The sequence below is a fragment of the Dromiciops gliroides genome, chromosome 3 (assembly GCF_019393635.1).
Source record: "Dromiciops gliroides isolate mDroGli1 chromosome 3, mDroGli1.pri, whole genome shotgun sequence".
Classification (NCBI taxonomy): domain Eukaryota; kingdom Metazoa; phylum Chordata; class Mammalia; order Microbiotheria; family Microbiotheriidae; genus Dromiciops; species Dromiciops gliroides.
Genome location: NC_057863.1, coordinates 217,470,753 through 217,494,409, shown reverse-complemented (window position 1 = coordinate 217,494,409; position 23,657 = coordinate 217,470,753). Strand labels below are relative to the sequence as shown.

Genomic DNA, 23,657 nt, shown 5'->3' with positions numbered 1-23,657 from the left:
TGGATGGAGTGTCTGTTCTGGAGTCAGAAAGACTCAGCTTCCTGAGTTCAAATCTGACCTCAGACACTTACCAGCTGTGTGACCCTGGGTAAGTCACTTAACCTTGTTTGCTTCAGTTTCTTCATATGTAAAATAAGCAAACTACTCTGGTGGGAAGGAAATGGCAAACTATTCTAGTATCTTTGCCAAGACAACCTCAATTGGGGTCACAAAGAGTAGGGCATGACTGAAAAAATGACTAAAAAACAAGAATGAAGTAGTGGATCAAAGATGGCCACAAAGCTAGTAAGACCCGGTCCAAGTCATCTCTCTGACATGTTCTCACTGTGTGATCCCAAGCAATTTACTTAACTTCTCCGTAGTCTAGGCAACTGTCCAAGCATAAGATGGCAAAAAGACGCTGTTGCACATTGGTGGAAATAGTTTCCTCATCTAGGAGTGCTCTATGTCAATGAAGTCACAGGGCCAATCCCCTTCCCCAGTTATAATTAGGACATATTTTTAAAACTAAGACCAAATTCCCCTTCTTATCCCTACATACAGTTGGCATGTGTTCCATACCAAGTTATTTAGCAAACATGAATAAAACAATGAGATGGTAAGCAGAGAGGCAAAGATCCCATAAGGAAAAGTCTGTTATCAAGTCCCCACTGATTTCCTATCTTGTTCTATAAGGACTTATATAGAAGTAAGTTCTACGATGGTGGGTATTTACAATACCAAAGAAAGGATGAAGAGGAACACTCCAGAAACCTCAAAAGGTCCTCTGGGACAACTTAGAGTCAACAGGAGAAAAATGACCCTGGAAGGTACTTATTCCCCTACAGAATGATACTCCAATAAAAGAAAATTCAGTTTCCCTGGGAAAACCCTAGAAGCTCCCTAGATCATATTACTTCTAGATGAACAGCAGTTCATTTATAAGGTTTATTTTCAAAAAGCTTTAGGGATAATCCATAAAGTGTATTCTGGGAGGAAGGGGAGAGATAGAGAGAGAAGAAAACTGTTCACCAAAGAATCTAAAAATCATATATACAAGTAACCAAGAAGTTGAATATTAAGATTGAGGCAATGTAAAAAAATGAAATATAGTGATAACAATTTTTTTTAGTTGAAAATGGAGTTATTTTCCCCATTTCCCTTCAAAGAACTGATTTGGGAGATGTTTCTTTTCTTCACCAAGAAAACAGCCAATCATGTTTGAAGATTCATTCAGTTGATTTTTTTTTTCCAATTTATCCTGTATATAACTTTATTTGTACACAATTGATTATGTCATCTCCATTAGATTGTGAGCTCCTTGAGAGCAAGGGCTATGCTTAGCATAGTACCTGTCAAGTACATAATAGATGTTTATTGACCGACATAACTAGTAAGTACCCTAGGCAAGATTTTTTTTTTGGGGGGGGGGGTGAGGCAATTGGGGTTAAGTGACTTGCTTAAGGTCACACAGCTAGTAGGTGTGAAGTGTCTGAGGCTGGGTTTTGAACTCAGGTCCTCCTGAATCCAGGGCCAGTGCTCTATCCACTGTGCCACCTAGCTGCCCCCTAGGCAAGATTTGAACCCAAATCCTCCTGATTTTAATTCCAGAGTCTTCAAGGTACTTCTCATTCATTTACAATAATACAAAGTAACTTCAAAAGGCAGAGAGAGGGGCAGCTAGTTGGTGCAGTGGATAGAACACCGGCTCTGGAGTCAGGAGTACCTGAGTTCAAATCTGACCTCAGACACTTAACACTTACTAGCTGTGCGACTCTGGGCAAGTCACTTAACCCCAATTGCCTCATTTAAAAAAAAAAAAAGGCAGAGAGAAAACTAATATGGACAGAAAATCAGAAAAGAACTTGTAGAGGAGCCAATACATAAGCTACTCTTTAATGATAAAGCTAAGCATTCTCTGAGGTTAAGGCAAGAAGAGAGAGAAATGTAAAGATTATATTCCAAAGGTCAATCCATGCTTAATTAGATTTAATTTTATTACCTTATTTAGTCAAACTTTTCATAATACAAAATAAGACAAGCACTAGAATTCAGGAGGGAAAATAGACAAGAAAAAAAATATCAAGCCTACTCTTGGGACTCTGGACCATTAGGCAATATGATGAGGCGGCTCTTAATTGTATATTGCCCTTAATTATAAAATTATCTTTTGAGTTCACACAGGTCTTGAACTTAGGTTTCCAAAACCATTAATTATTACCTTTAAATGGTAAATGGCAAACAAAAGGAAAATTTCATAATCAGGGTGGCGTGTGTCTGTAAATACTATAAAAAGTCGAGGGAGCCTCCTTAGTTCTTCACACTCTCCTTGGACTCCTCCTACTGTGCTGTTGCAAGGTAGACCAGGTAAGTCCGATGTTAATCCAATCTAAAATTCCTACTACTCACGTTAGTGATACATTTTCCTTAGAAGAATGGGTTCATTCCAGAAGGAAAGTAAGAAAGAGAACCAGGCAAGGACTGATTTGAGAACTATGGGTCAACAGATTTTAAATGAAAAGCAAACTTCAACAAAAGAAAACCTGTAATTTCCTGTACAATCATCTTTTTCTATTCTATTGTATATATGTAAATGCCCAATTTATTTGAAGCTGGTGAAGTTCAGAATAAGAATACAAATTAATTGGGTGAGGAATGAGTTCATTCCTATGATGGATTGAAATATACTCTTTTTCTCAACTGGCTAAAGGGTAAATATTTTCTATCTATCAGTATCCCTACTAGCTTAGAGGTTAGTTGCTTTTCTCAGATGCACCTTCAAAGGTGCATGCTGAATAACTCACATGTGCTACATTAAAAGAGAAGGATGTTACCAGTTACTAATAATGGAATGGTTTGGACCAATTTCTGGAAGACCCAGCAACTCCTATACAAAAAGGCTCATGGGTAATGATTACTAACTTGTTTTCTCGGCCTCAGATCCCTCTCCACCTTCCTCTATGAAGGAACATTGAAAATCAGGGATGACACTGAAGTTTATCAGCTAAGTGTTGCTCATGAGCCTATCACCCCATTATACCATATGTATCTTCCCTCCCATCTCTCTCACTTCTCTTTCTTGCCTCTTTCTCATCAGTCCTACCTGGCCCCATAAAAGCATTAAGAATTAAGAGGCAGGGGCAGCTAGGTGGCACAGTGGATAGAGCACCGGCCCTGAAGTCAGGAGTACCTGAGTTCAAATCCGGCCTCAGACACTTAACACTTACTAGCTGTGTGACCATGGGCAAGTCACTTAACCCCAATTGCCTCACTAAAAAAAAAAAAAAAAAGAATTAAGAGGCAGTGTAGTACAATGAAAAGAGAGCTGGCCTTGGAGCCAAGGTTCAAATCCCACTTCTGATACATATCTGTATAAACCTGGAAAAGTACTTAGCCCTCCTCTCTGCCTCTAAAAAACTCTCTAAGATTAAAAATTGGTAGAGCAATGGCTAATATGCATTGGTTGCTTTGCCAGATGTTCCTTGGAACAATGAAATTATGGGTCTGGAGCACATTTAGGGACCAGAATTTTAAAATACCTGTGCAAAGTTTTGCATCGATTGATGTGCCTGGCTCTTTAACTTGACTCCTTCCATAGAAGGCTTTACTCTGGCTTTTTTTTTTCAATGAATTCATTTTCCTCTAAATTTACAGGAAACAAAATGAGTGAATTGAAAAAGTCCCCTGAAGAACTCAAAAAAATTTTTGAAAAATATGCAGCTAAGCAGGGTGATCCTGACCAACTGTGTAAGGATGAACTGAAACAGCTAATCAATGCAGAATTTCCACATTTATTGAAGGTGAGTGAATTTCAGTGGCCCCATCTAGCTTTGTGATGGGTATATGTGTCCATGGGTGAGAATGAGGTTGAAAGAGAAGAACTAGATATAATATGACAATAAGTGTAATGGGTAAAACATGGGCCCACTAGGTGGTGGAATGGATAGAGCAATGGGCCTGGAGACAGGAAGACCTGAGTTCAAATCCAGACTCAGACACTTGCTATCTGTGTGACCCTTGGCAAATCACTTAACTCTGATTACCATCACTACCACCACTACCACCCCCCAAAAAAGAGGTGAAACACAAAGTAAGCTCCCAGAGGATACTTGAGCTTACCAGATTCAATCCCACTGAGTGAAGTCTGCTATTATCTTGGGGACAGCCACTGCTAAGGTCTAGCAGTGGATTAGAGAAGGGCAGCCAAGCTGAGAGCTAACAGTGACAGTTTAGTTTGTTCTGTATTTCCAAGTGACTTTGCAAATAGTATAAAGATACTATGAAATGATATGCAATTAACAAGCATTTATTTTCTTTCCCCTCCATTTCCCCCTCCCCACTAAGAAGAAAAAGAAAAAAATCCATATAATAAATCTACATGGTCAAGTTCCCACATTATGCTTTTCTCCCTGGGTTCCCCTAATTGAAGAAACAAAGTTAAACCTCTAAATCTCCACCGACAAGACTATTTTTTATGTTGTTGTTCGGGGGCACCCGTTTTATTCAAAAGGATTCATTTAAAAAGGGCAACAGCTGATTTCTAGACAATTTCTGGAAAGAAGTGATTTTCTTTTGCCATAACATCTCAGTCTGGAACTACCTTAAAACTGTCCAAATAAAAATACATCTACATTTTCCTTGAGGGCAGAGAGGATGAGTCTCTGTACTCCATTTGCTTGTTTTAAAGCCTCCTTCCTCCAGAAAAGAAATATTAGGCTATTTGACCTGCAGAATTCTATTACCTTAGAATCCAATCCTGCCTCCCAATGATTTATTTTATAAAAAGTTGCCTTACTTCCTAGGTTTTATTCAGAAACACTTATTTTCAATGGGATGCCTTAGAGGGAAACTTCTTTCTTTCTCCTTCTTTCTCCCCCTTCCTAACCTCTCCATCCCTCAAATGCTCAAAGGATCAACTTATCTTAAAATTATAGCTTTTCAGGAGCAACTAGGTGGCACAGTGAATAAAGCACTGGCCCTGGATTCAGGCGGACCTGAATTCAAATCTGGCCTGAGACATTTGACACTTACTAACTGTGTGATCCTGGGCAAGTCACTTAACCCTCATTGCCCCGCCCCCCCGCCCCCAAATTATAGCTTTTCAGTGCTAGGATAGTTAAGTTGCATAGTCGATAGAGTAGCTTGGAGTCAGAAAGAACTCAACTCAAACCCTGCCTCCATCACTTTATTAGTTGTATGACCCTGGGTAAGTTATTTTTTTTTATCTCAGCCTAAGTTTTATGATACTACCTCCCATTCACCATATCTCCCAGGGTTGCTAGAAGTATAAAATGAGATAATATTTGTAAAACACTGCAAACCTTAAGTATTCAATGTACATTAGCTATTATTTTCACTTTACTAGCTGTATGGCCCTGAGTAAGTCATTATCTTATCTCAGCCTAAGTTTCATCATAATATTTCCCATTCATCAAATCTCCCAGGCTTGTTTTTAAGTATGATAATATTAGAAAAATACTTCACAAACTTAAAAGTACTGAATAAATATTAGTTATTGTTATTGTTATTGCTGTTACTTGAAGCCATTTAACCCATTTCTTATCCAAAGAATGAAAAGACCCCAAAACAATATCCCTAACAATTAACCACTTACTATTTCACTATCCCACACCTACCTCTGACTCTAGAGGCACCTCATTCTATTTTTAGACAACCCTAATTGTTTTTTGTAGTTGTTTTCAAGTAAATTGGGGTTAAGTGATTTGCCCAGGATTACAGAGCTAGTAAGTATCTGAGGCTGGATTTGAACTCAGATCCTCCTGATTCCATTGTGCCACCTAGTTGCCCCAACTCTAACTGCTAAGATATTTTTCCCCCTAAGAAGCAATGTTGAACAATGAAAAGACTGCTAAGTTTGGAGACAAACTAACTAAGTCCCAATCCTATTTCTGCTACCTTCTACCTGTGTGATTTTGGAACAAGTCACTCCCCCTTATTGGGTTGTGGTTCTCCATCTGAAAAAAATGAAGAGGTTGAACTACATGACCTCTGAGATGCCCTCTGACTCTAATCTATAATTCTATGTTCAGGCAAATTCTACCTTCCTACAACTCCAACCTATTGCTCCTATTTCTGCCCTTTGGAGTGTGGGGCCAAGCAGAACTGTCATATTAAAATCTGACATTTTCTTAATAGATAAGATACAAAAGGCCATTGAGAAGGATAAGGTATTAGCAACAGAAATCAGTTTAAGAAAAATAAAATTTTGCTTTTTAAAAAAAAGTATTTTAATTTAGTACTAAGAAATTTTAAAATAAGCATAAGAAAAATAAACAATAATAATCTAGACAACTCATTTGAGCATATTTTAAAGACTCAGAGAAAGGAAATACTCCAAAGTTCTTTTAAAGATCTATTTTCCAAATAATATTTAACTGGGCCTACCCATTCATCTACTCACTTAAAACAAGCACATACCTTAGTCTGTAGTTCACCATGATGAATGGATGAATTACAGTCTCATTTATGTTTAGCATAAACTTCAACACAGAAGCACATATTTTGTGCCCATATATCAAAAGCAGAATAGTATTTATGCTTTACTTTTGTAACTGTGGTACATTGCCAAGATTTCTCACTTAATGACCAGGTTTCTGCCTGCATCTCACTGTTCTCATCTGAAGCTACCATGAGAATAAAAACAAAATAATTTCAATCTCTTTCCTTGAGCATGACATCGGACTTGGAGTCACAAAACCCACATTAGTGCTTTCTCTCATATCCACTTATTGGCTTTGCGACCTCTCTGAAGCCTCAGTTCCCACAGTTACAAAGAGGAGATAATAATCCTTGGACTATTTACCTCAAAGGGTTGCTATGAGGAAAGGAAGTCTCTTTTTTTTTGAAACTTTAATGTTTCAAGGATCCAAAGTGCACTCCCTTCATGAACCCAGATTGTAATTTTACTATAACTTAGTAAATAGTCTTTAAGAATTTCAACGGTCAGGGGGCAGTTAGGTGGCACAGTGGAGAGAGCACTGGCCCTGGATTCAGGAGGACCTGAATTCAAATCTGGCCTCAGACACTTGACACTAGCTGTGTGACCCTGGGCAAGTCACTTAACCCCCATAACCCCACAAAAAAAAAAAAAAAGAATTTCAATGGTCCTTATAAACTTCAGTCTGTATGAGAATCAGAATGCCACCCCACCTCTGAGAAAGACATTGTGAGAACCAGGGCAGCGCCGCCCTGACTAGCATCTGGAAGTTACATTTATTCAGAGAACCGTTACCTCTATTCATAGAACTGCCTGTAAGTCATGTCAATCAATGCTACCAACCAATTGGCTTGGAGCTGTGTGTGGGGACCACGCAGGGAGCTTCTGCTCAGGAAGTACGGGGGATCCCTCTCTCGGTTGGAGATCATGGTAGGAACAGCAGGTGCAGGGAGCTAGGGTCTTTCCTTCTGAACTCCACATGTTCTTTTTACTAACCCCTAATATACTTTAATAAATACTTAATGCCCAAAGATTGGTGCTATATGCTTCTAATTTAAGGCGACCACACATTAGATCTTGAGACATAGCAATTAGATTTTAAACATCACAGTCTGTAAACATTGTAAAACTTAAGAAATAAACAAATCTGAGATGTAATCTTTATTAGGAAGCAGTGGCAACATGGTAAAGTAGGAAGAATGCTGGATTTAATGTCAGAAGACCTGGATTCAAATCTTAGCTTGGTCACTTACTGTGTGACCTTGGACAAGTCACTTAACTGGGCCTCAGTTTCCTCATTGGTAAAATGAGGGGGTTGGATTAGATGGTCTCTTAGGTCCTTTCCATATCTAGACCCATGATTCTTATATTCTTGCACAGAGAAGTAGAAGCAGCTTGCTCATTTGGCAGCCAGGTATTATATATTTCCTAGGACCTATTTGAACTTCATGGGTTATTGAGATTTCTAAAGCCTAGATCGAGTCTACGGGGTCTAGGATAGAGGGATGCCTATGCCTGAGATATCAACAATTTGATGATGATGAAGTAATATAATTAAAGGCAGTTCCCATCCATACATAATGCTTTAAGGTTTACAAAGCACTAGATAGGGAGGGAAGGGAGGGAGGGAGAGGAGGGAGGGAGGGAGAGAGGGAGAGAGAGATGGATGTATATGGATATATATGATTATAGACATTATTTCATTTACTCTTTTTTTTTTTTAAGTGAGACAATTGGGGTTAAGTGACTTGCCCAGGGTCACACAGCTAGTAAGTGTTAAGTGTCTGAGGTCGGATTTGAACTCAGGTACTCCTGACTCCAGGGCTGGTGCTCTATCCACTGCGCCACCTAGCTGCCCCGTATTTCATTTACTCTTCACAATTATTACCCCCATTTTATAGATTATTCAGGTTAGGTGACTTGCCTAGGAGCACCCAGGTAGTAAATATCTAAAGTTGGGTTTGAATTCAAATGTTCCTAACATCAAGTTCAACTCTCTCTCCATCATGCCATACTCTCTACTGACATCAGTTTCCTCACTCCTAAAATACAACCAGAATTTCCCCTCGATGGATATATTTGCAGCCTTTCCAAGAAAACAGAGCCAACCACTTTCCCTTTTCTTACTAGTGGAAATAACAACAGTAACTGACCCACCTTCTCTCTCTTCCTCTCCCCCACCCATGATTTCTCTTAAACCAGGGGCCAACCAGTCTGGATGACCTCTTTAAAGAACTGGACAAGAATGGCGATGGCGAAGTCAGTTTTGAAGAATTCCAGATCCTGATAAAAAAGATAGGCCCATGAGATATCCGCCTGGGGGACAAGCAAGGAGCATGCTTGCTCTACTCTTGCCATGAGTCATAAAATCTCTGAGCAGCTACCATGAAGCACAAGTTTTTATTCTTCAGCATTGTATGGTCCTAGTTATGAAATCGATGTATTATTAATAAAGGTTTTCCTAAATATTCTTCACTTTGCAAATGTGTTCTTCAACTTTATGGGGGCATAGAAGAAGGCAGCTTGATGTAGAGAAGGAGTTCTTAAAATGGGTCCATGGGCTCCACCCCCCCAAGTCTGATTGATTTCATACGGGTCCCATAAACTTGGATGAGAAAAAAATTTACATTTTTATTTCCATTCGGTTGGTTAGCTTTGCAGTTCAATATATTTCATTTTATGCATTTAAAAACATTATTCTAAAAAGGGATCCTTGGTTGTACAAATATAACCTATATCAGATTGCTTTCTGTCTTGGGGAGGGGGGAGGGAAGGAAGGTAGGGAGAAAAATTTGAAACTAGGAATCTTATAAAAATGAACATTGAAAATTATCTCTACATGTAACTGGAAAAAAATAAAATACTATTAAGATTGGGGGTTAAAAAAAAAAAGGATGGGAACCTTTAGTTTCACCAGACTGCCAGAGGGGTCCATGATTGAAAAGCCTCTGGTGTAGAGGCAAGGGTCCTGGCCTGGGAGGTAGCAAAACTAGGTTCTAGGCACCGTTCTCAGTCTACTTTGCTGTATGACATTGAGTAAGTCACTTCCTTGCTATACCTCAGTTTCCTCACCTGGAAAATGAGGTGCTACAATAAGTTTTTAATGATCTCATATCACACTGTCATTTATCCTTCATTCTCAAAGAGGACCAAGGACATCAGGAGGGTGATGTCTTGACTTGCAAGTGAATTGGATTTAAGTGAGGTTTCAGCCTCTCTCTCCTCCACAGTCATTGGAGTCCAGTCGCAAGACATGGGTCAGGATGACTGGAGATAACAAAAGATGCAGTAGGAAATCTTGGCCTTTTAAGCTAAGGTTTTTCCCAGGTCTCAGTTTGTCTGAAACAATATCCATTAGGTGATTAAAGGCCAGGTAAGAATTAACTCAAAAGATGGCCTGGTTTGCCTTCAGAAAAGAATCAACCTGGGAGGGGAAGACCCTCGGAATTTTCATATCACACTGTACACCTTTAAGAAATAACCTGCCATAGAACCCCTTAATCAGTGTCCTTTTCCATGAGCCACTTGAATGTATTCCTTAAACCCAGGGTTTCCAACGATAAAAAAAATCCCCAGGGAAATACATTCCGAGTTTAAATAAGGCTCCTAAATAAAACAGAAAGTAAAACTAATAAGTCAGACAGAGCAATCTATCTATCCAAGTGTCCTTGACTCAGTGCTGTTTAGTATGTATTAGCATTTTGATTTTCACTTCTACATGGAATACATCCAAAAGAGTCATAATACACAGCAATGATTTTTCTCTTGCACGATAAGTGGGAAAGGCTTGAAATTTACAGTATACAATAGGATGTAGAGGTAGGGTGGAGCTTGTCTCCAGAGGTCACTGTACAATCTAAATTCACCCCAAAAATTAGTTCCCTATTTGGTTTCCAACTAAAGGGTTGGGGTGTGTGTGTGTGTGTGTGTGTGTGTGTGTGTGTGTGTGAGAGAGAGAGAGACAGAGACAGAGACAGAGACAGAGACAGAAAGAGAAGACAGGAAGAGGAGAGGAGGGACAGAGAGACAGAGACAGACAGACAGACAGAGAGTGAGCAAGCACCCTCAGGCAGTCTGCCCCAGCATAATGTTTTTAAATCCAAAAAATATAATACACTGGATTACAAAGAAAACCAATTATATTGAAGTAGAAATGTAATTTTTTTTTCCCATCTAAGTTCAGAGTCCCCCTGAAATCTATCTATACACCCATTTGGGGATGGGGAGGTCTGTGGATTTCAGGTTAAAACCTCTGTTCTAGGGGCAGCTAGGTGGTGCAGTGGATAGAGCACTGGCCCTGAAGTCAGGAGTACCTGAGTTCAAATCCAGCCTCAGACACTTGACACTTACTAGCTGTGTGACCCTGGGAAAGTCACTTAACCCCAACTGCCTCAAAAAAAAAAAAAAAAAAAGAACCTCTGTTCTAGATAAAGTCCATCACCTGTATTCTCCTAATCAAGGGTGATTAATAAAAGGCCTTTCAGGGTAATAAGCAGAATCTACCCAGCTACAGACCTTAACATGATGACATACTTGACAAGAGTCAAGGATAGATCCCTTTAACCATAAATAATATGGGCCAACCGATGAAATAAACACACTACAAGTGAACTTTAAGATAAACAATATTCTGATGAGGAATATCATGACTGATCCAGTATGCAATGAATAATCAGGCTCTATAAATTAAAAGCTATGATTCATTATGACACTGAGTGCTCTTATGGAAAGTTCCTAATTAGAGAGCCAAAGGTGTTAAGCTCGAAGAGAAAATTCAAGAGAATTCTCTTCCATATTGACAAAGTAAAAATTAAAACCAAGAAATGGTTAAACCAACATAAGGACCCAACTGATTATCCTTTCAAAGTCTAATTAGTACAAAGAGTATCATGTTTTTAGAGCACATATTTACCAATGGAACTATTTAACCTTCCTCCCCTTTAAAGTCCAAAGGCAACAGGATTGCAACATAAGAGAATAGCAGCATCCTTTTGGATACCCTATCCTCTGCAGGCTTTCACAACATTGCTTTGTTGTGATTTTCCTTTCTATCTGTCAAATGGATAATGAATTCTCTCCCCTTTACAGGATCACCACGCATGCCCCACCCTTACATGTGAGAATACTGCAAGGCTTTGTTTGGGTCTCTTCCTGTTGCCCCGTACATTCTTCCTCAATGCCTCTTCAGTTGCCATGGAATCTTCTCGATACTTCCAAATCTACATATCCAGTCCTCATCTTTTTCCGGTGCTCTGGTCAGTCAGTCAATAAACATTTATTAGGTACCTACTATGTGTCAGGCACTATGCTAAGTGCTGGGGATACAAAAAAAGATAAAAGATAGTCCTTGCTCTCAAGGAGCTTACAGTCTAACAGGGGAAGAAGCATGGAAAAAACTACACACAAACAAGTTATATATAGGATAAATTAGATATAATTAACAGAGGGAAAGTACTAGAATTAAGAAGGATCAGGAAGGACTTCCTATAAGAGGTAGGATTTTAGCTGGGACTTGAGAGAAGCCAGGAGGTGGAGAGGAGGAGGAAGAACATTCCAGGAATAGTAGAGAGCCAGTGAAAATGCCCAGGGTATGGGGACAGCTAGGTGGTGCAGTGGATAGAGCACTGGCCCTGGATTCAGGAGGACCTGAGTTCAAATCCAACCTCAGACACTTGACACGTACTAGCTGTGTGACCCTAGGCAAGTCACTTAACCCCAATTGCCTCACCAAAAAAAAAAAAAAAAAGGCCAAGGTTGGGAGATGGAGTCCAGTGGGAAGAATGGCATGAAAGCCAGTGCTACTCGATAGAAGACTTGGGGGTTAAATGTAAGAAGACTGGAAAGGTAGGGAGATCACATTATGAAGGGTTTTGAATGCCAAAAGAGAAGGTTTTATATTTGATCCTGGAGGTGACAAGGAGCCACTGGGGCTTACTGAGTAGAGGTAAGATTTATGCTTTAGGAAAATCACTTTGATAGAAGGGTAGAAGCTGGACTGGCAGAGGGAGAGACCTGTGGCACACAGACAAGCCATCAGGCTGTTATAATAGTCCAGGCATATAAGGGTCTATACCAAGATGGCGGCAGTATCAGAGGAGAGGCAGTGCATTTAAGATATGCTATAAAGGTAAAATGGAAAGGACTTGGCAACTGATCAATTATGAGGAGTGAGGTAAAGTGAGGAGTCAAGGATGACACCAAGGTTGCAAGCCTGGGTGGAGTTCTTAACAGCAATAAGGAAGTCTGGAGAAGAGAATATGGTTACTATAACAAACAAGGGAAAAAGAGCCTTTTTTTTTCCTTTTTATTGAAGTTTCCACATAAGTCATGATGCCCTTCTCAGAACTTTTACAACACTTGTAGTCTGTCCAATTCATTTTGGACCTAAGCATTAAACCGTATGTCCTTTACGCTGATTACTGCAAATGATTTTTAGTCAACAAAATCAACACAATTTTTGTAGGAAAAAAAATATTTATTATGAATCATTAGATATAAAAACACTAAGGCACCTTTTAAACTCTGCAACAGACATGCCAATTAGCCTCCAACAAGTTCTCTTGGCCTCTCAATTCTACTTTCTACCCCTTCTGCCCTTCTGACCTTTCTCTTAACAAACCTTACAAATACATATCCCCAGGTTTAGTCTTTCTCTTCTCAGGATTTCAACTATTGCTTCCATGAGGATAAGTTCTACCTTTTAAAATAATGAACTTTTTCTAAAAGGTTATGATATGCCTCAGGATATGATACTTGGTTATAAACCTCAACTTTTTTTCCTGAAGTGGCTAAAAATACCGTGGCATGGATAGATACACTTGATCAAAATCTGTAATTAACTAGCCTCTTATTCTTTCTTTTCTTATTCTTAGTTCTTATTCTTTCTTTTCTTTTTTCCTTTATTTCAACCAAGTGGCTTCTTTTTTTTAATTACAGACATTCAAAATAGAGCTTTGTCTTAAAACAAGCATCAAGTGATGGATGACAAAGGAGGCAATATGATAGGGTGAAGAGAGCCTGATGTGGTGTCAAAAGTCCTGGATTCGCATCTCACCTTAGGTATTTACTACCTACGGGAATCTGGGCAAGTCACTTTACCTCTGCACCTCAGTATCCTCCTCTGTAAAACAGGAAGAGGAAATGAGTGGACTAGATGATCTTTATGATCCTTTTCAATGCTAATTATAATGCTATTTTTTATTCTCTCACTTCGTCCTCTAACTTGTTCATCTGTGCATATTTCACAAATCAGCTGTGACAAAACTTGACTTAAAATTAAATCTAACCTTGAAGGCACTGTGGCAAGAAAGTGATAGACAAGAAAAATGACTAAAACTGGCATTAGTATGTCAAAGCCTACGATCTCAGGCTGTCTCCAAATGTCTGCTAAAGAATGCCATGGCTTTGAATATTTGCTGATTTTTTTCCCTCCTTTTAGAAAATCAGTTCCCTCTTCCACAAGTGATTTTTCAGCATCATGCTGCAGTTCAAATAAATGAAGGTTACAAAAAGTGAAATTCTCTCTCACCAACTACACAGAAAAAGAGCACTGAGTGCATTGTAGTGACTCGATCATTTGACTAAGGCCTTATTACCATCTGTTTAGGGCTGGAGGGAACCCCAGAGGTCATCTGCCCAAACTCCCTTATTTTACAGAGGAGGAGAATGAGGTCTACCTAAGTTAAGAGTCTTAGCCCAACGGTAGCTAGGTGGCACAGTGGATAGAGCACTGGCCCTGGATTCAGGAGGACCTGAGTTCAAATCCAGCCTCAGACACTTGACACTTACTTGCTGTGTGACCCTGGGCAAGTCACTTAACCCCAATTGCCTCATCAAAACAAAACAAAACAAAACAAAGAGTCTTAGCCCAGGTCACATGGGTAATGCCAGAGGCAATATTTGAACCCAGGTCCTCTGACTCCCAGGGAAACAATCTGGATATGGCAAGTAGAAAGAAAAAGGACAGTATTTATCAATGACTTGATTTATCTGGGCAGAATACAAAATAGCTGCATCAATTTCCAAGCCATATGTAGTCTGAATGAGTAGAGGAAAAAGACTTTGAAAGAGAGCAGGAAAATTAATTTGCTGTAGAAGCATTGGATGCCTTTATTTCCCAACCAACTAGCTCTGCTGGGGAAAATGGATAAAGAGGGGAAAGAGGAGGGAGAGAGGGAGATGTAAGAAGACAAAGGAAAAGAGAAGTGAGGGAAAGAGGGAGAGAAAGAGAGAAAAGGAGAGGAGGAAGAGGGAAGGAGAGGGAGAGAAGAGGGAAAGGAAAAGGGAAGGAGAGAAAGAAAAAGAGGTAAAAGGAGAAAAAGAGATTGAAAAAAGAAAAAGAATGAAGGAAGAAAGGGAGATAGAGAAACCACAGAAAAGGAAAGAGAGAGGCAGGGAGAAGTAAAGAGGAGGGGGGAGAAAGTCAAGGGAAAAGGAGAATACTAATCAATGAAAAAAAATGTTATTCAATACATTTCTTGAGTAAAGGAGAAAAGTAAAAAGGCTTTTAGACCAAACCTTTCATCCTTATCTAAAGAAAAGTCTAATCCCTTTTTCCTACTCCTTTTTCAATTTTATCTAAGGCAATCTAGACAAGATATAGTTACTCTGTACTTTGTCTTTTGGTTTCTTTGAAGGCTATAATACCCAAGAGCTGCCCTAAAGGAGGGTCAAGAGGTTCAATGCAATGAACATTTATTGTCAATGAAACAGTCTTTAACAACAGCATTGAATCTCGTGGGTGGAGATCCTTCTATCAGTCATTTCTTTATATACCAAGTCTCATTTGTTGGACTTAGAATATTAACTTGGCAGCCTCATCCCTTTCCCTCATCACTGACTCAAACACTGAGGTTGAAGACGTGGATAACTTTCTTTGGCCAGCTGGCTGACTGCAAGTCAGGATTTCCAGCATTTTACTACCTCTGGCTTTAGTGGACCCTTTGAAACAAGTTAGTTCTGAAGAAAAATGTATGAAGCACAAAGAATCACTTAAGAAAGGTCTGAGGTTGCTATAGCTATGTAACAGTGACCTCTACTGGCAAAGTTACTTTTCTACTCCACAGTCATAATCTTATTTAAGGGGGGAAAAAAACAACACACATGCAGTTATTAGCCTGTTACAACTACTTCCAAATTCACATCAAGGAGCATTTCTCATGTAAATGAGAAGTCATCACAGACTCCTAATTAGTATCAACATTTCTAATACCTGTAACTTAAAAAAACCATCTGCTTTATTAGATGCTTTGGTAGCATGGTAGATAGAGCACTGGACTCGGAATCAGGAAGACTCATCTTCCTGAGTTCAAATCCAGCCTCACTTACTAGCTGTGTAACCCTGGGCAAGTCACTTAACCCTGATTGCCTCAGTTTTCTTGTCTGTAAAATGAGCTGGAGAAAGAAACAGCAAACCACTCCAGTATCATTGCCAAGAAAAATACCAAAATAGGGTCACAAAGAATTGGACATGATTGGAAAAACAACTGAACAACTTGGTCCCAATCACTTTTCTGGTTTTCCCTAATTCTCTATATCCAAAGAGCTGCCAATTCCTGCCAGTTCTGCCCTAATTCAGATACACTTTGACTTTCTTTTGGATTGTAATAATATCTTACTACCTGTACTACCACTACCACCACCACCACTACTACTATTACTACTACTACTACTACCACTACTACCACTACCACCACTACTACCACTACCACTACCACTATCACCACCACCACCACTATTATTATTATTATCATTATTATCATTATTCCTGATCTTCCTGATTCCAGTCCCTTCGCTCTCCAATTCCCTGTTCACATAAGTTACCCTGATCAAAAAACTTTAGTATCTGTCCACTGCCTATAGGATAAAGTACTGTAATGATTGGAATGACGCCACCTGCTGGAGACTTACTGTAGAAGAGTTCTGCCCATGAAGCGAAGGTCTTTGAGGGCAAGACTGGGCGTCAGGAAGTGACGCGGGCTAGTGGGAGGAGGAAGGAAGAGACTGGCGCTCAGTCTTGCCCTCAAAGACCTTCGCTTCATGGGCAGAACTCTTCTACAGTAAGTCTCCAGCAGGTGGCGTCATTCCAATCGTTACAGTACAAACTCCTTAGACTTGTAGTTAAGGCATGCCATAATATGGCTGAAAGGGTCAGCTAGGTGGCACAGTGGATAGAGCACTGGCCCTGAAGTTGGGAGGACCTGAGTTCAAATCTCACCTCAGCCACTAACTAGCTGTGTGAGCCTGGGCAAGTCACTTAACCCCAATTACCTCAAACATGGGGGGCATCTCCAGTTGCCACTGGACCCAGATGGCTCTGGAAGAGACAATGAGGTTGATGACCTTGCACAGGTCTCCCTCATTTAAATACAATGCGCTACAAGTCATGACATCACCCCAATGTCATGGTCCTCTTCAAGAACAAAGGACAAACAACAACAATATGCCTGAAACCTCTCCAGGTTCAAATTCTATGTCCTTAATTTCACATTACTCCCCTTTGTCATCTCCATGTAGGCCATATACCAAAAAAGACTACTGGTTATCTCCTGAGCAGATATTTTGCCGTCTCCCTTCTCCTGGAATTCATGAAAGCTGTTCTTCCCTCACCAGAAAGACACTGGTCTCCAGAGCTGAGATCAGATGCTCTTCTCTTCCATGAAACCTTCCTTAATCTCCCCAACTGAAAGTTCTCTCTCCTTTACTATTTGTCAGAGCTTTGTTTTGACCCCTCCTTTTGCCCTTATGACATGTACACAAAAATACAAGTATATAATTTCCTTAGAGCAGGAATATATCTAAATTATAAGCTCCTTGAGGCCAAGGACTGTCTTTTGTCTCTTTCTGTATCCCCTGCAATTAGCACAGTGCCTGACACAGTAAGCAATTAATAAATGTTGATTGGTTCATTGATTAACAAATTGATGTCTCCCAGTATCTTGTAAAGAGTACACGTTTTGAAATCTGTTTGCTGGTCTGAATTCTTTAGATTTCAGATTCAATACTCCAATAGTCACATATTTATTAAATGCTAAGTGGCACAGTAGACTAGAGCAATGAGTCCAGAGTGTGGATGACCTGAAGACAAATCTAGCTTCAGACATTTATGAGCTGTAACCTCTGTTTACCTCAAAATTTCCTCAATTGTAAAAATGGTGTTAATAACAGCATCTACTTCCCAGGGCTGTTATGAGTACAAAATGAGATAATATTTGTAAAGTGAACAATGCCTGGTACATAGTCACTATAACAATCAATCAACCAATAAACATTTATTAAGAACCTACTATGTGCCAGGAACTATGCTAAGCACTAGGGAGATAAAGAGGCAAAAGACAGTTCTTGGGGCAGCTAGGTGGCGCAATGGATAGAGCACTGGCCCTGGAGTCAGGAGTACCTGAGTTCAAATCTGGCCTCAGACACTCAACACTTACTAGCTGTGTGACCTTGGGCAAGTCACTTAACCCCAATTGCCTCACTAAAAAAAAAAAAATCAAAAAAAAAAAAAAAGACAGTTCTTGCCCTCAGGAAACTGACACTATGTTTATTCTCCTCCCCTTTTCCCAGCTAGGCTCTGGGGACCCAAAAATAATATAAAGTACCAAGAAAGCTCATAAAAGGGTCAATGTTTCTAGCTGCACATGAGGAAGATGGCAGTGGTAGTGGGAATAGATGAGGGAAAGATGCATGGAAGAGGAGACATTTGGACTGAGCCTTGAAGAATTCCTAAGAATTGGACAATATAGAATATATTGGACTTAAAATGATTGATCTAGGATAATATACATAAATTTCACTGCTTAGGCATATAGACCTTAAAAACTGCTAGACCACACCAAAAAGGCGATGGACTCAAGATGCAAAAAGACACATTCGTTTTTGGATATGGCCAATGTGGGAATTTGCTTTGCTCCATCATGTTCTTGTTGTGCTTTTTTTTTTTTAACGAAGGTTCTATTTTCCCTTTTTTTGTTGCTGTTCAACTGGGGAGGGGGGGTGGAAAAGTGAGAAACCGAAAACAATTATAAAATAACTTTTAAAAAAAATAGAAAACTGTGCATATTTCACAAATCAGCTGTGACAAAACTTGACTTAAAATTAAATCTAACCTTTATACAGTTAAGAAAAACTAAGGATATAAAATCATCAAAATCAGCGAAAAAATAAAGTCACTTACAACAGGAATGCTGGTATTTGGTACAAATTCGGTAGAGTCTGCATCTAGGTATTAAAAAGGAAACAGTTTCAGTAAAACTTATTTCACCAATTTCCCTTGAAAATACCTTAAATAAGATGAGTTGGGGGTTTTGTTCATCTGAGGCTTTTTAATGAAAGAATTGATTTAAGTGAGTCCTTGGGGGAGCCCTAGACTCACCTTTCCAACCAAGGCAGTTCCTGGCAAATTCCACCACTGCCAACTGCATCCCTAAACAAATTCCTGTAGAACAATGAAGAATAAATCATCACTGAATATGAAGAACCACAAACATAACTACAAACATACCTGCCTTCTACTGATCCAATGAGATACCTGTATACCTGTAAGTGCTTAGTCCACTGCCTAGCATATAGTAAGTATTTAGTAAATGCTTATTCCTTTCCCCGATTCCTTCCTAATCATAACACTGAAACACAGATATATGTAGCCTCTCACTTAAAGAACCATAATTCCATTAGGATGAAACCTTCGGCTACTAACACAAATTACAGTTTCTCTAAACAATATTAGAGGGAAGGGATGAAGAAAAGGGAAGGGGAAGGGAGAAGGGGAGGAAGAGGAGAAGGACGAGGAGGGGGAGGAGGGAGAGGAGGGGGAGAAGGAGGGAAGGTTAAAAAACCTCCTCACTTACCTAAATAGAGTAAATGAAACTGCTCTCTCCATCCCATTTCTCCAAATTGAAACATATATTTTCAAACCCAGATAAAGGGGGCAACTAGGTGGCACAGTAGATAGTGTACTGGCCCTGGAGTCAGGAGTACCTGAGTTCAAATACAGCCTCATACACTTGAGACTTACTGGCTGTGTGACCCTGGGCAAGTCACTTAACCCCAATTGCCTCACAAAAAAAAAAGAAAAAAAACAAACCCAGATAAAGACCAAATTCCAGCCCTACTATTTCTCAAAAATGAGGTAAATGTCGTCACCATATTGTTAATCGTATGAGCTGAGTCTTACCAAGGAAAGGTATTTTCTTTGTTCTTGCCCAAGAAATGGCCCGGAGTTTTCCCTCTGTGCCCCTATAGCCAAAGCCTCCTGGTACTAGAATACCACTGTAAACAAGCACAAGAAGTTTCGAGGTTAAGTGCCCATCATTTCTTTCATATACCAGCACCACTCCTAGAGAATGGCAAGTCAAATCTCAAGAACAAGCACCATTACCCATACCTGAATTTTGAAACATGAATTAGTTTTTGAAAAACCAAAGCACAGTAGTGCATAATTCTAATTATTTTGTAACATCTGGTAATGTTCGACACCACTTGTGAATGGCAGCAATAGCTTCATTTCAATTTTACTCATGCAGTGAAAGATGTTCTCAGCAAGGTTACCTTGCCTGAAATAGGTATGTGACCTGAGGTGAATTCAACAATCCAACAATCATTTATGAATTGGCTGTCACAACTTCTCTTCTTGAAATCTTCCCCAAAATGAACCACTATTTGGTAATCAATTTGGTAATAACAAAAAACTAATGAATACTTTCTGGTCTTTTTTGTTCCCATGTGGTACATGAACTGCATAATAACTGAGGGGACTTAATTCAAGAAAAAGATAAATCTTGGTTCACACTCTGCTCCAAGCAGATTATTCCCTGCCCCCCACCCCCAAAGGCATTATAAAATGATGCCATGAGCTATTAAATTCAAGTGCACACTTGAAATCAACTAAAGCATCTGAGAAGATTAATGGCTACCAAAGACTTCAAATTTCCATTGGATTATGATAGATGGAATGTTTATAGATTACATGCAATACTATAAAATAATTCTACCTGGGTGGTTCCCAAACTAACATATGAAAATGATGGATCAGTCTTATGGAAAAGCAAAGCCTCAGGTAAATGATGGTGAGGGCAGTAGACTATAAAACGTGAATTAAAAATAAAACAAATATTATCAAACAACCTTGTAATCTGAGATATCAAATATTCTTATCACCCACTTATACAGAAACAAAATATGCCCATCACCACCACCACCCCCTGGAGGTCAAAGCTTTCAATGTACAATTCTGTTTTGGTTTGGTTTGGTTTGTTTTGGGGGGGGTTGTCTTTTTGGCAGAGCAATGAGGGTTAAGTAACTTGCCCACGGTCACACAGCTAGTAAGTGTTAAGTGTCTGAGGCCAAATTTGAACTCAGGTCTTCCTGAATCCAAGGCAAGTGCTTTATCCACTGCGCCACCTAGCTGCCCCCCATACAATTCTACAATACAATTTTGAAGTCAAAGCATTACTCATTCCTTCCCTTCTCCCTTACACCAACCAATTCCCATCATGTTTACACACAGGATTTGGTGACCATATTTTGAAACACACAAAAACTGTACGAGGTGTAAGAGATCTGACTGTTATAGAATTGGAATAAAGAGATCCTCCCTAGTATCTATGGTCTACGGTATCATGGGTACTCACTCTGCTTTGCACAGCTTCTGCCAGGCTTCATGGAATCTCACAGGGTTCTCAACCTCAGAAGACTGCTCTAGATCAGTAGAATCTACATACTGAAAAATAAATCAACAAGCATGTAGTAAGCACCTACTATGTGCTGAGCATCATGTTAGACATTAGGGATACAAAGACAAAAATTAAACAGCCCCTCCCTACCTTCAAGGAATTTATATTCTGTGCTGAGAAACAACAAATTTGTATTATAAGTAGATATAAAGTAAACACAAGGCAAGCTCTGGGAAGGAAGCATTTGGTAATGGGGTATAAGGGGGCAGGTGTTGGGAGAGTAGAAAATCAGGAAAGGCTTCACAAAAGGAGATAGCCAACATAATCAGCTCATCCTCTATCCAAAAAATAAATAAAAAGAAATACTGGAAAACATGAACTTCAAATATCATAAAACTAGCTATATACAACCAAAAGGTTCTTTAAAATTGCACATAAAGCTCTTTTGAAGATAGATACACAAAGAGATTCTAGTACTTAAAATAGTCCTGGGATAATTCCTCTATAAAATATTATCACAGTCTCACTTTTCAAATTTATAAAGAAATCTCAATTTAATTAGTACATAGCAAGCAATATCACATTCCAGACGAAAGACCAATCTAGGTGCAATGAAATCTATTAAATAAAATCCCATTTATCTCCAGTACTAATCCAACCTATTCATGGAGGTGTCACCCTTGAACAAAAACACTGGTTTTATATCTTTGTTGGACTATGATCTTAAATGGGCTTCCATTTTAATAGAGTAAAGGCAATGGCCCAGAGAAGGGATTAAGGGAAGAGGGGGTGCTGATGATTTGGGATGAAATTAGAATTAGCATGGGTAAACTTTCAAGAAGCCTTATAGAGGATCAAAGTCCAAATTCCTGGTTTTCTATAGAAGAGGAAACTGAGATCCAATTAACACAACTGATTAGTGTCATAGCCAGGATTAAACTCAGGTTTCCTGACTTCCAGATCATTTTTCTTTCCATTACATCATGATGTTTCCAATAAATATAAATTGATCAGCAAAGAGAGATGTAAAAGAAGTCTAAGCCCTAAAAACCTGCTGTGTGGAACAAAATACAAATCACTACACCCATAAATTGATGCAGCAAGAGAACCTGATCTAAATAAAATTCAAAATAAGGAATTCTTGAGGTCTGATCAAATGTTAAAATATTCTACCCAGCCCTTGCCATTTGGTACATGGCATGTATGTATGTATTGTGTATGCATGTATGTGTATATGTGTATGTATGCATATGTGTATGTGCATGTTGTGTACATGTATATGTGCATTTTGTGTGTATGTATTCAGTGCATACAGATACACAGGTACATACACACAAACACATGTATACATATACACCTTCTGTGTGTGTTCCTCTTTGTGCATACATATATATATATATATATATATGCACAAACATGCACACCCATGTGGATTATTATATATTATATATAAATATGAAGGAATCTATCTAGTTTCTTGCATACCTGTACTCTTTCCTCATCTTCCCCTTTGTTCAAACATTTAGTAGCTGTGTGGGACAGCTAAGTGGTGCAGTAAATAGAGCACTGGCCCTGGTAGTCAGGAGAACATGAGTTCAAATATAACCTCAGACACTTACTAGCTGTATGACCCTGGGCAAGTCACTTAACCCCAATTGCCTTAAACATCTGGGGCCATCTCCAGTCATCCTGATGCATATCTTGGCACTGGACCCAGATGGCTCTGGAGGAGAGAGTGAGGTTGGTGACCTTGCACAGCCCTGCCTCACTTAAATCCAATTCAGTGCAAGTCATGACATCACCTAGATGTCAGGGTCCTCTTTGAGAATAAAGGACAGGGGCAGCTAGGTGGCGCAGTGGATGGAGCACTGGCCCTGGAGTCAGGAGGACCTAAGTTCAAATCCGGCCTCAGACTCTTAACACTTACTAGCTGTGTGACCCTGGGCAAGTCACTTAACCCCAATTGCCTCACTAAAAAATAAATAAATAAATAAATTTTAAAAAGAGAATGAAGGACAAACAACTAGCTGTGTGAGCCCGGGCAAGTCACTTAATCTCTGTTTGCCCCAGTTTCCTCATCTATAAAATGGGAATAACAACAGCCCCTACCTCCCAGGGTTGCCACAAAGATCAAATGAGAAAATAATTCTAAAGCGCTTAGCACAGTGCCCAGCACACAGTAAGGGCCATATAAATGTTAGTCATGATTATGCTATCTCTTTATTTTTTCATGTTCATGATCTCTTACTATACTCTTCATTATGGACTTTAGTCATGATGGACTTTACTGATGTCCATTTGAAAAACAGTTAATTGAGCAATAGCTCAGATCCTCCTCCAGGAATTACATTTGAGAATTTATTTTCAAATGTGCCTTTAAATTGGAATGCTACTTCTAAAAACTCACACAGAGTAAACAAAATATAACAAGATACACAATATAGGATTCAATAATGCCTTGCAATAAAGATGCAAGAATTTCAAGAGTAGTTTACAACTATTAATAATAGAGTTACATTTTATTTCTCCAACTTAGTGGCAAACAGCAC

The 23,657-nt window shown here is 39.2% G+C and overlaps 2 protein-coding genes across 7 annotated transcripts in view; one reads left to right on the top strand and one right to left on the bottom strand.

Annotated features, from left to right (window-relative positions):
* The window catches only part of CTPS2 (CTP synthase 2), a 136,172-nt gene that overhangs the window by 65,618 nt on the left and 46,897 nt on the right, over positions 1 to 23,657 (bottom strand). For all 6 annotated transcript variants that reach the window (XM_043996463.1, XM_043996462.1, XM_043996467.1 and 3 more), the window contains 4 exons: positions 21,067 to 21,155; positions 19,611 to 19,705; positions 18,810 to 18,872; positions 18,612 to 18,655 (listed from right to left, as the gene is read on the bottom strand). In XM_043996463.1, coding sequence (XP_043852398.1) covers positions 18,612 to 18,655; positions 18,810 to 18,872; positions 19,611 to 19,705; positions 21,067 to 21,155 — 291 coding nt within the window. The remainder of the gene's footprint in view (positions 1 to 18,611; positions 18,656 to 18,809; positions 18,873 to 19,610; positions 19,706 to 21,066; positions 21,156 to 23,657) is intronic.
* S100G (S100 calcium binding protein G) lies at positions 3,642 to 8,743 on the top strand. The gene is made up of 2 exons (XM_043991455.1): positions 3,642 to 3,779; positions 8,639 to 8,743. The coding sequence occupies exons 1-2, from the start codon at positions 3,642 to 3,644 to the stop codon at positions 8,741 to 8,743; spliced, it is 243 nt and encodes an 80-aa protein (XP_043847390.1).

What these genes read in the sequence shown, in the direction of transcription:
- S100G (XM_043991455.1), top strand. Translation starts at nt 3,642, where the DNA reads ATGAGTGAATTGAAAAAGTCCCCTGAAGAACTCAAAAAAATTTTTGAA. An exon ending in AATTTCCACATTTATTGAAG is followed by an intron (nt 3,780 to 8,638) that starts GTGAGTGAATTT and finishes CTCTTAAACCAG; the next exon opens with GGGCCAACCAGTCTGGATGA.